We start from the raw sequence: 12,953 nt of genomic DNA on the forward strand, positions 1-12,953 counted from the left end.
AGAAACCTGTGCCTAGCATATCACTCTACACATAATAGGCATTTAAAATATTTCTACAATTAAATTGATTCTGTATGTGGAAAACTGAACCTTTTATTACATTTTCCTAAAGATCCCCACAGTATTAGATGCATGTAAATCTTCTTAGGGATTCAAACATTTTTGGAACGTTAATACACTAATTAAATTATTTACCACTTTTCTTGGCTTTGAATAGGAGCAAATAATCCCAATCTTAAGAAAAACAATCTATTCTTCTGGAAAACCACCTAGTCATTAACAATCTTCTTTAACTCATCCAGGTACAGAAATTAGGTGCCTACACACTAGAACAACACTTTAGCATTCTAAAACAGAACAATGTTAAACACATATGTCAAAAATGAAAACCAATCTCAGTTACCTGATGTTTTTGAACACGTTAGAGAAATACAAGTGACAACATGTGCCTTTTACACCCTTATATATGCACACCTTTGTAAGATTAAATAAAAGAGTGAAGTCTTAACTGAATTTCAACAGTCTTCCCCCTTGCAGTCTACTCTGCACTGCTGTACACAAAGTGCCTGGCAAAAATTCAATCCTGCAAATCGGCAGAGGAAATTATGTCTTAAATGCAAGCAATAGAATAAGTAACATCAGCAAAGAAATGCCTTAATAAGTGTGGTTTGTTATATTTTTATTTGCAAATAGAGAATCAGCCATTTTTTGGACAATGAATTTTACAATTCTGGCATCTTATTAAGATTCACCCCTCCCCTTCTCTCTCTCTGTCTCTCTCTCTCTTTCCACATACACACACATATACACACATTTTTCAAGATCGGTATTAAATGATGGTAGTGATAAACTGAGCTTCAATATTAAATGTATTTTTTATTCTAATTAATCAAGTGTTGGAAAACTGATTGGGTAATAAACTCATGAAGCTTATTACTGCCAGAGGTGGTAAGAAGTGGATTTATAAAAAAAAAAAAAAGCCTCTGACCCATTTACAAATGAAACACAGAAATGGATACTATGAGAAGTTGAGCTGCACTGTTTCTTCCAAGTTGACATTTCCTCTCTAACTGTCTATGGGGGACATTGTTGTCACAAGAATACTGGCCTAGATAGAATATAACTTGGACCCAGAGGGGCAATACCTATATTTCTATGTTTGGTTATTGAATTTAACTCAGGGACTTAGTGAGTACTTACTGTGTGTGTGAAAGTGTACTAGGTGCCAAGGGTTATTCAGTGATCGAAGTAACATGATCATTGTCACAAAGGCAATTACAATGTAGAAAGGGACATAAAACATAAACAAACAAATATTATATGGAACCAAATATAGAGGTAACTAATGGGGGAAAAGGTTCAAAGGAGCATGTTGTCTACTTATTGTGCAGATTTGGTAAAGGCCCCAAATGAGTATGTAAAATCTGAAATGAGCTTTGCACTATAGACCACAGCATTACAAGAGCATAGATTTAGATCTGAAAGGGACTTTGGTGTCCATTGATTTCTATCTTCCCTCTCATTTTTCAGATGAGACACTAGAAAGTCCAGGAACTTGTCCTGACATGGTAGTATGGCTAGTACGTGTCTAAGGCAGGATTTGAACCCAGGTTTTCCTGACTCCAAGTCCAACACTTTAACAACTGCAACAATATGTTGCCCCATTGCCCACTGACTGGTAAAGATATTGGGAACAGTTATTGTCACAATGAATAAACATCCAAAGGCAGGAAAGTATGATCTCTCTCTCTCTCTCTCTCTCTCTCTCTCTCTCTCTCTCTCTCCCCAGAAACACACAAATCCACACACCCCCATATGTATATCTTTAGCTATCTATATCTATATATATATGGAAAAGAGTTGTATAAATCATTTTCCCATAAATTACAGGAAGGGAAAAGAGGAATACTATGAGATAAACATATATGTTTGTGGAAGTTATGTGGAAGCCAGAGTGCAGAGGGATATAAAAGCGCTAAAGAGTTTGAGCTTTGTCCATTAGGGAATTTTTTTTTGTCAATATGAAACTACTAACCCTTTTTAAATAGTGACAAGATAGGATAGTGACAAGATCTGAGTAAATATTTGGAAAGACAAAGCTGGCATCAGTGACTAAAATGGATTAAAATGAGAGAAATTCTTTGGAACAAGTGAAACAAGCTAAGACATTATTACAGAAATCCAGGCAAATGGTTCCTAAGATTATGTTCTTTCTACTTAAGATTACTATCTCCTATTCTAGTTTCAGAATAAATATATTTGACATAGGAAATAAATACCAACAACAACAACAAAAAAATAAAGAACCCACACTAAGTGAATTTTGGGAGGCACATTTCTGTTTGGGTTTGGGTTTAAGGAACAGCTTATGATTGATCTATATAACAATCTCTACTATGTTTTAAAGGGGAAGAAACTGTCAGAATTGTCTACCTAGTTTGCTGATCGAGATGCCCACGTGATATAAATTTTATTCTATTGACTCCAATTTCCTTACCCTCCCATGACTTTCCCCAGACTCAGAGAGAGAGAGAGAGAGACAAAGAGAGAGAGAGACAGACACAGAGAGACAGACAGACAAAGAGACAGAGGGAGACATAGACAGAGAGACAATGAGAGATTAGAGAGACAGTGAGTGACAGAGAGAACAGAGACTCCCCAATCAATAATACCACCCAAGATTTTAAAATCAGGTTTTTTGGGGGTTTTTTGTTTGTTTTTTTGTTTTTGGCATAGGTTTGCTGTCCAATTGGCAAGATCAGTTTTATTGATAGGATGATACAAATAGAAATACCACACAGAACTCTTTGTGAGTATAAGGGATGAGTAGAAAGGAATTTGAATAAAACCACCAAGTTGACTTGTAGGAAATTTCTTTGGTTGCTATTTTATTTTCAGGACAAGATTTAGTGTTCAATGTTACTGTATTGTCATTGACTCCACAGCGTAAGCAAATAATTGTGTAATGTCTATAAGGCAACCCCTATATACAGAAGGGTATCAATAACCTAACTAAGATTAAGGGTAAGAATTATTGTAAGCCTTGTGCATAGTTATTGTGTAATATGAAAATGATTTCAATTATATATGGTAATAATTGTATAACTTTGTTCAAGTTATTTTATATTAGTAGTAGTAGCAGTGAGCAAGGTGGTATAGTGGGAAGGTCACTTTATTTAGAGTCAGGAAGATGTGTTTCTTACTCATCATACATATTTAGCTGCATGGCAATAGCAAAGTTATTTCACTTTTCTGAACCTAGCTTAAAGGGTTGTTGTGAGGGAAAAAGGAAATATTGTGTGTCAACAATCTGAAAACCTTAAAGGATTGTATAAATGACATCTAATATGTACAAACATTGTCATATACAATATCTCCTCATGCATGTAATATATACACACACGTGTGCACACATACATATGTGCCTGTATACATGTATATATATGCAAACATATATGCATATATATATATATATATATGAGTGTATAAACATTCAAATCCACAAAATCAAATTAACGACAATCTCTTACCTAAGTATGTGGAATAGAGCCAGCATCTACCCTTTTTTCTATAGATTTTCCTACTCAAAATATAATACACATATAATCATACACACAGAGTTATTTTTCAAAATTATATCATATTATAATAATATCTAATTATATACACCTAAATACATATATGTGTGCATGTGTATATATGTATATACATACACACATACACATATGTGTATATATTTCTTCCAAATCCTCACAGTAAATGAATTTGTATCTGTATAATTCCCAAATAAAGTCTGTGCCCCAAAGATATTTATTAGTTTGACAGAGAAAATCCATGAAATCTAACTAGATATGAACAATTATTCTGGATAGAAAATATTCAGTGAAACTGATCTCCCCAGTAAAATCCTTTGAGCACTATAGTCAACCGTTATCACCCCAGTCATCCTAATGACTTCTTTCTCCTAACTCCTACAACATTATATATACTTAGTGCCAGGGACTAAAACAGTAATTTCATAGGTATGGAGAACTCCCAAGTGAGAAAACTTACTCTTCCAATGAAAATCAGTTGCTTTTCTGCAACTCATAGCCTTAGTAATGAGAGGTACAATGGCTTATTCAGTGTCACAGCCACTATATGTCAGAAGAGGGCCCTGAACTTGATTATCTCTGGTTCTAAGCTCAGCTTCCTCTTTACTGCATCATGGTCACTGCTCATATAGTTATTACATGCTTCTTTTTCATATTTAGTTAACATTTGATGTCTGTCTCCTTAACTAGACTATATACTAATTGAGGTCCTTTCCTCCTTATATCAGCAGTACTTAATGTAGAGCAAGAACTCAATGAATTTTTCTTCATCATGTGCTACAACCCCCCCCCCCCACATAAACACACAAAGCTTTTGCTATTGTTCATTTTAGCACTTGTCTTTTAACATCAGAAACAGAAAGACACATCAGAGGCTACCTTTTGCTATAAGTGGGTGCATTACTAAGGAAACACAATGAAACTATTTCTTTTTTTAAAATGCTCTCTAAGGAACATTATCATTTTTTATTCTAAAAATAAAGTAAGTCCACATTTGCTGGCCAAATCCAAAGAAACACATAGTTATGAGTGAATTTAGGACCATTATTCTTTGGATTACCTGGAATGGAATCCACTATAGTTATTAAAATTGAACTCTCACAATAGCACCCCAATCTGAATGTACATCCATGGTTGGACTGGAACCATTTCCAATGGACTCCCAAGAGCTGGTTATTAATTTTTTTCCATATGAGCTTTTATATGTTGGAGATCAACAAAGTATAATGCTATGCTTTTATTATTTGTTTAATTGTTTAGACTTAAGAAAGTGATAGAGAAAATGTTAAAAATGCCAATTAAACTTAAAAGTATGTCACGCTTACCTATTTTTTTTTTCCTTCCTGAGAACTATTTTATTAACTACTTACCAGCATAATCCCGCATACAACTTAGATGTATTCTTTGTTCTAAGAGTCAACCAGTTTTGAGTTTTGGCTAATTCTCCACCACTTGTTACTTTGTTTTTCATTTCCTTTCACAGATTGTTTCTGAAGATATGAATTTCCAGCAAAACTCACTACTATTCACTTGCTTGATTCTGTAAATTATGTTGCAGATAACCCAAAGAGACAACCTTGAAAGACAGATAATTTAACTCATAACTGAATTAAATTGCATGATTCAATTGACCAATTATTTGGGACAATGATAAGCCACTGATTTGCTTGACATTTTTGTTTGCTTACATGTATAATTGGTTCTATAACTGTGACTGAGGATAACCATTTAATTCAATCAGATTAGCCAATGTTGTTATTTTTTTAATCCCAAGAGAAATTGGTTGTTTTATCAAATTGACCTATTATTTGATTCAGTCCATTGTTCAATTCAATCAAAACAACTTTACCAATAGCCCTGTATCAATAAAAGCTTCAGATAAAGGCTAAATTGTTTGAAATGAATAACTTTTTGCTTATTTAGATAAACGTTTTTTCTCCCTTTCATTCTAGCCTTCTGCCCAATAAGCAAAGTCTTTATATAGGTAACTTCCAAATTAATACATTTCCAAAGACTCATTCTGGTTTTCTTTATGTTTTGTTTTTGGGGCTGAACCTATGATTTCATTTTTTTTTAAGGAACTTCCAATGAGGAAACTCAATCAAAGTAGATCAGCAATTTAAAGCCTTAAAAAGTTAACTGGGCTATTAAGAGGTTAAGTGATTTTCTCAGGGTAATACAATTAACATACATCATAGGGATGATTTGAACCCATTCTTCCGGATTTGGAAACCAGGTCTCTATCTACTATTACCACATTGCCTTTCTGGTTCTGATTTTTCTGAAGTCAGCCAAGGAAAATGTTAACTTAACCCTATCCACATTTAATACTATAATATAAATTATAATTGCTTTGCAATATACTAAATTGAGGGGACTGGATTATATTACTTCTAAGATCCCTTCTAGTTTTAGCTCTTTTATATTCTGATGAAAATGTAGCTTGTATAAAGTCTTCTGACAAGAGCTCCCCTTCCCACTTCCAAATGAATCAAGAAACTCTGAAGCTAAATGGTATTTTCAAATTCTCTCTCTCTCTCTCTCTCTCTCTCTCTCTCTCTCTCTCTCTCTCTCTCTCACACACACACACACACACACACACACACTCACACACACAATGTGCTTCTAGAAATCTTGATTTTCAAGAGATGGAAAAATCCTTTAGGTATTCTCTGGTCAAAAGGTTGTATGTGTCTGTAACATAGGCATGATAAAAATGGACATAAATAGGTGCGTTGACAATGATACATGAACATTTAGCATTTAACTAAGGTTAAAGAGCAAACTTCCAGAGAATAAAATTCAGAAACACTCGAGGAAGAAAGGATATGGTACCTGATAAAATTCTAATTTCTGCTTCATTTCCAGTTCTTGAGCTAGCTGGGTTTCTGGCAAGGCATCGATATATTCCATTGTCTCCTGGTTGAAGTCTACTAATCTGTAAAGCTCCAGAGGGCAACATAACTATCCGAGAATCACCAGGACTCAGAACTAGATCTTCTTGGTTCTTCTGCCAATGTATTGATGGCATAGGCTCCCCTACAACCTCACATTTTAGTAATACTGTGTCTCCCATGAATGCTGTGACAGATTCCGTTTGAGAAAGAAACCGCAATGGCCCTAGGAAACAAGGAAAGGGATAATTTATATGAAACACAATTAGAATATATATGTGCAGAAAAATGATTTTTTGTTAATTATTTAATATTAGTAAATTATACTTAGATAAATATTGTGGGGGTCATAGAGAACACAGAAGTATTCATTAATGAGGTCTGTTACAAGAAAAATGCATATAGATATATACATATGTATATATAACACATATGTATACATGCATACACACACAAACAAAAACATACATTTATATATGCACACACAAATACACATGCACACATACATACACATAATTTCACTTTTAGCCAAACATTCAACTCATGTCTACATGAGAAAAGGGTTTCTATTCCACATTGACAGAAGCCCTATATTGGGGCAGCTAGGTGGCACAGTGGATAGAGCACTGGCCTGGGAGTCAGGAGTACCTGAGTTCAAATCTGGCCTCAGACACTTAAAACTTACTAGCTGTGTGACCCTGGGCAAGTCACTTAACCCCAATTGCCTCACTAAAAAACAAAAAAAAGCCCTATAAATATGTAAGGAAATCTCAATGAAGGAAGCCATAGAAGAGGCTCCTGCCTGAAAAGGGTGGGGGATTTGGATCAGATGGCCTGTCAGATTCCTTCCACATGAAAATCTAGGCTTTGACAACTTGCCTAGTCATATAATTGGAATAGCAACAGAAATGATATAGGACCTAGCTTAAATATACTGCTTATCTCAACATGGCACAAGACCTTTTGAAGGCTACTTTCTCTCCCTGTCTTTCTCTTATTTGCTCTCTGTCTCTATGTTTCTGTCTCTCCTCCTTGCCTTGTCTCTGTTTCTCTTTCCTTCTACCCCCCACCTCTGTTGCAGGTTTTACATTATGTAAATATAAATGTTTCTATTAACAAGGTTGTGGAGCAGACAATGACTCCATAAATCAGAGAAACAAATGTATTTGATACCCTGTTAACCTGATTTCTGCAAGCAAAATTATAATAGGTCCAATACTTGGGAAAATATTGATATTCTTGACCACCTCAATCCCACCTTCACTCCAACACTACAGATTGATCAACACAATCCAACACCATCCACATCTCCAATGGGTTCAAAGGAAATCAATTAACAAATGTACTGGCTCATTGCTCAAAGTCCAATCTGTAGACTTTCTGTGAAGCCCAGTCTAGAGTATACTATTAAAAAAATCCTGCATAAATTCAGTACTGATTAGCATGAATATGAGTTCTAAGTGTGCGCTTAAAGAGACAGTACTTTTCAGAATGGTATATAGACAGTTGTAATGTTTAGACATTTATAAAAAGCTGTCAATTTTTAAAATGCTTTCTGACGGTGTTTTAGGACCTCCCTACCCCAAGCATTTTCTTCCCCAGTTAGCCATATTATAATTCCCCATTTTGCATCTGAATGAAACAGTGAATGATACTCAATAGATTTTTTTGAGAGGGAATGGGTTAGTCTTTCCTTCTAAGAGTAGATAACAGTTACATCTTATATAACATTAAACACATTTAAAGCCTAATTTTAAAATTAGGAGAGTTCTGGTTCAACTAACATTTATTAAGGTCCTACTGCATGCAAGATATGGTATGAAAAATAGAGGATATTTTTTTGGGTGTGAGGCAATTGGGGTTAAGTGACTTTCTTGGGGTCACACCACTAGTAAGTGTTAAGTGTCTGAGGCTGGATTTGAACCCAGGTCCTCCTGACTCAAGGGCCAGTGCCTATCCATTATGCCCCCTAGCTGTCCTGAGGATACTTTTTTTTTAAGTACAAACACACATGAAATATATAATCAACTAATCATAGTCTTGGTTTGTTATAAATGTACCTGACCCAAACATTTCTAAATATTCCTTTCATTTAGTAAAATAGGTATGTGTGTGCATGGATGCATGTATGTGTGTGTGTGTGTTCAGTCAGTGAGGTCTGAACATATCATTTGTTTACTAGAAAATTCAGAATAATGGGGATTGAATAACACACTCACCACAATGTAAAACTAATTTAACAAAGCAACATTTGTGAATCTCAACATATGCTAGATATCTATTTGTCATGTAGAATTAGCAACATCATTTATATCATTTTTATCCTCCCTATAAAAGAAGTCCAGCTTTTCAAAAATCAATTCATAGTTTCTAATGCCAGCTCACTATTAAAGTTATTCTTAATGCCATAAAAGACATAAGCACTTGTATCTTATTCTACTATACCAAATCTACAGTCATTGGAAAAGACAAAGGAAATTTAGACTAGAAATTTCTTAAGCTAAATCTTCAGGGCACATGTATGAGTAACTTTCATTAAATTTAGAGATACTCATAAGAAATAAATGCAATATTTTTCAGTATTGTTTCAGGGCATTCCAAAGGATCTTCATGAGCTTCTTCAAAGAGTGGAGCACATAAAACTGTAAATGGATTTTCACCTCATACACCTAAAAACTCCTAGGTATTAGATAAGGAAACTGAATCTTATTAGAGTCTAAGGAACTTGTCATAGTTGCACAAATGACAAGTGCCAAAAGTGGTAATTGAGCCTAAGAATCTACTGACTTTGAGTTTTGTATATTTTCCACGACATTATTCTACCTTTGCTAAAGTAGATACAAAATTAGAAAGACAGTTCCTGCTCATTCAGACCTTACATTTAAGAAAGGTATGACACAAAAGAACAATTGCAATACACAATATTACAGAAGAACATTAGGAAGATTCAAAACATAGTTATATGAGGTATAAGGGGAAAAGGCCAACCAATTGTTGAGAAAACCACAAAAGGGTTCATGGAAGAAGAGGCATGTGTTTGAAAATTCTCACATACTTTGCTTTAATTATACCAAGGCTTTACAGCATAACAAAATGGGATATCAAGTCAATAAGTGTTGCTTGTACTTCAGTAGTAATAAAAGGATAGTGAGTTGTCAGATGCCTAATATAGAATTAACTTCAGAAGTGGTGGGGAGAAGGTGTTATGGGAGTTTTATGGGCCCCGGTTACCCCAAAAGTTGTCTGGGGAGGTCAAGGAACTTTTTCCTTGAAACCTCAGGAGTTTTCCCTTGAAATCAAGTAGGCCTCTCCTTGAGCTCAATCAAGGACATACACACCCAAAAGAGATAAGCAGCACCAGATTGAACTGAGCATGCTCCAGGACCACCACCCTGCATTCCAGTCCTCCTGAGCACCTGGATGAGGTAATCCTTTTGGGAGTAACTACACCAGGAGAAGACCACCTGGAACCGCCCACCAGCAAACTGCTCAGACCCACCAGGATGGAGTTAACACCCATCACCAGATTGCTCAGGACCAGTCATCACCTACCTCAGCCTACCACCAGAGCACCCCCAGCCTATCACCTAATAAGGAACACTCTTAGCCACACCATCTGAACCCTATAAAAGAATGCTCCCCAAGTTAGTCAGGGAGGAAAGCGTTTTGTTCCTCCATAACCTTCCTCATGGCCAGTTTCTCTGGTACCCCAATAAACCTGTTCTTTTATTCCTAAATAGGACTTGCGTGAGAGTGTAACTCTTTACAGAGGAATCCTAAGGACCCACGTGCTTTCTCCCCATATCAAAGGGAATGAATATGCTGATGACCATGTGTGATCTTTGACATGTCTGTTCACTGCTGTAATAGACAATATATCTGTAATGTTGACTAGTTTTTCCCCTTTCCATCCTAATGAATTAATACTTTTGAGATATAACCAAAGATGGACATTTATGATAGATAGTTTATTTTTTAATAGACTTGTCTTCTCAAATAATCCCAGAGGTAGAATGTAGTTTAGACAGAGTATTTAGAAGGATGTGGTGGCTAGTATTATTAAAAAGGATTATGACAAGCAAGATGAAGCTGTTGCTTTAAAAATCATAGATTATCTTGCAAGGGTATTTCAGTAAAGTTGTGGAGTAATAATGCTGATGGGGAGTAGGCAGTAAAGAGTTAAAGACAACAGGAACATACAACTCTTTCTAGACATTTTTCAGCAAAAAGGATGAGTATAAAGATTAAGTGGTTGACACTTACTAGCTGTGTGACCCTGGGCAAGTCACTTAACCCTCATTGTCTCCCCTTCAAAAAAAGAAAAACGTCACCTAATGATTCAGGAGGCAAAAAAGGGTTAATAGAAAAACCCAAGACCCAAGCTTTAATTCAGATATTAGATCTAAAAAGGAGTCAGATCCCAGTTAATGGATAACTTATGTTAAGTTCTCATACCCATAGTGATCAACATCCATAATGGACCAGAACTGGTGAGGTCAAAATAACAATAAAGAAAAAGACAACCTATAGAAATTCTAATGAAAAATGATTATATTTTGAAACTAGCCATGGGAATCAGAAAGAGACATGCGCAGAAAAGGCCAACTTTGTCCCCAGATTCACCTTATGACATATAAATCCCCAAAACACACCTCCACTGAAAAAGGTACCTGCCTCGGGGGTTGGTTTAAGACCCCAGGAACTCCAAATTAGCATCAACCCTCCCCTGAAACACCCCAAGGTGAAGAATATTATAATGAGAAAGACAGGCCCTCCCCTGTACCTCCCCAAGGTGATTATTATAATGAGGCTGATAATCAATTTATCTATACTATAAATATAACTGTCTTTTCTTTCACTATTTAAGAGATACCTTTCCAATATTCTGGTTCTCTCCCTGTGGTCACCCACAGTATTGCAATAAAACTTGGGAAACTGAGTCACTGAGTCTTGTAATTCTTTTGGGATGACAATCAATTTGACCCCAAATTCCAGCCCACATCACTATGATACAGATAACAGTTTCCCATTCCTAAAAAGGGAGTGAAAGAATAGAGAGATATCATTAGAGATGACCTCAATCGTCTAAGTGATGTCAAAAGTAAGATCATCTCTTTCAAGATGGGTGGTGGGTTAAATATGAAGGGCTGAAGGGGAAAAAGGATTTGGGCTAATTACTCTTGGAATTGACAGAGTAAATCTTTGAAGAATCAAAATAATAGAGGACTAGCCTGAGATTAGATAACATGAATTTATAGAAGTTTCAATTGGCATAGTTGTGTGGTATTCTTTAATGACATTCAATAGCACAAGAATAGGAACAGAGAGAGTGAATTGTAGGTTATGTGGAGCTAAGGAATGGAATGGTATGTATATCACCAAGATAGGGAGCTTGCTGATACAACATACTGGACTTACAGCCAGGAATGACTATCTGATTTTTGCCTTAGACACATACTAGATGTTTGACTTTAGGCAAGTTATTTTGCTTTTCTAAGACTCAGTTTCCTTATCTGTGAAATAGAGACTATAATAGCATTTACCTTATTCTGAGAATCAAATGAGATAATGTATTTAATGCATCTTGAAAACCTTGAAGCACATGATACATTTTATCATTGTTAATTTTTTGTTGTTGTTATATGAGAGGTTAAGACATTAAAATGTGAGTGTGAAAGACATTCAATACTGAATTATTTAAATATAAATGAAAGGAAAAGGAAGTGAGGCTAGAACAAGAGTGATAGGTTGAGATGCCAAAGGGATGAATGTACTGAAAGTGCTAATAGAGACAAAGACTAGATTAAGGAAAAGCTAGGCTTAAGAAAAATGGAAAGACAATAAACTATGATCCGAAGGATTAATTTCATTGTTTGAAATTATGGCATTGGAATAGTCATGAGTTACGGGTTTTGTTGTTTTGTCCATTCTTTTTTTTTTATTCCTCACTCGATGGACATTCCCTTGATTCCCAGTTCTTAGCCACCACATAGAGTTGCTATAAATATTTTTTGTACAATCCCCCCCTTTTTCTCTTTTTCATGATTACTATTGTTAACTGTTTCCCTTCCATCCTATTCTCTTCCCTGTGATATTTACTCTATTATCTATCTTCTTTCACTCCATCCCTCTTCCAAAGGGATTTGCTTCTGTCTCTCCCCTCCCCCAATTTGCCCTCCCTTCTTTTGCCCCTCTCTCTTTATCCCCTTCTCCTCCTGTTTTCCTTCAGGGTTAGATAGATTACTCCACCCAATTAATTGAGTGTGAATGTTATTCCCTCCTTGAGCCAATTCTGATGAGATTGAGGTCTTTGAACCAATTCTGATGAGTGTTATGCTCATTTACTGCCCAGATTAAATAAATTACTCCACCCAGTTGTGTGTGTGTGTGTGTGTGTGTGTGTGTGTGAATCCCTCCTTGAGGCAACTCTGATGAGTTTAATGTCTTTGAGCCTATTCTGAAGAGT

The 12,953-nt window shown here is 35.6% G+C and overlaps 1 protein-coding gene across 1 annotated transcript in view; it reads right to left on the bottom strand.

Moving 5' to 3' along the window:
- The window catches only part of DCC (DCC netrin 1 receptor), a 1,450,760-nt gene that overhangs the window by 776,430 nt on the left and 661,377 nt on the right, over positions 1 to 12,953 (bottom strand). Inside the window, exon 3 of the mRNA XM_043979362.1 lies at positions 6,429 to 6,713. Coding sequence (XP_043835297.1) covers positions 6,429 to 6,713 — 285 coding nt within the window. The remainder of the gene's footprint in view (positions 1 to 6,428; positions 6,714 to 12,953) is intronic.

The sequence above is a fragment of the Dromiciops gliroides genome, chromosome 1 (genome assembly GCF_019393635.1).
Source record: "Dromiciops gliroides isolate mDroGli1 chromosome 1, mDroGli1.pri, whole genome shotgun sequence".
In the NCBI taxonomy this organism is placed as follows: domain Eukaryota; kingdom Metazoa; phylum Chordata; class Mammalia; order Microbiotheria; family Microbiotheriidae; genus Dromiciops; species Dromiciops gliroides.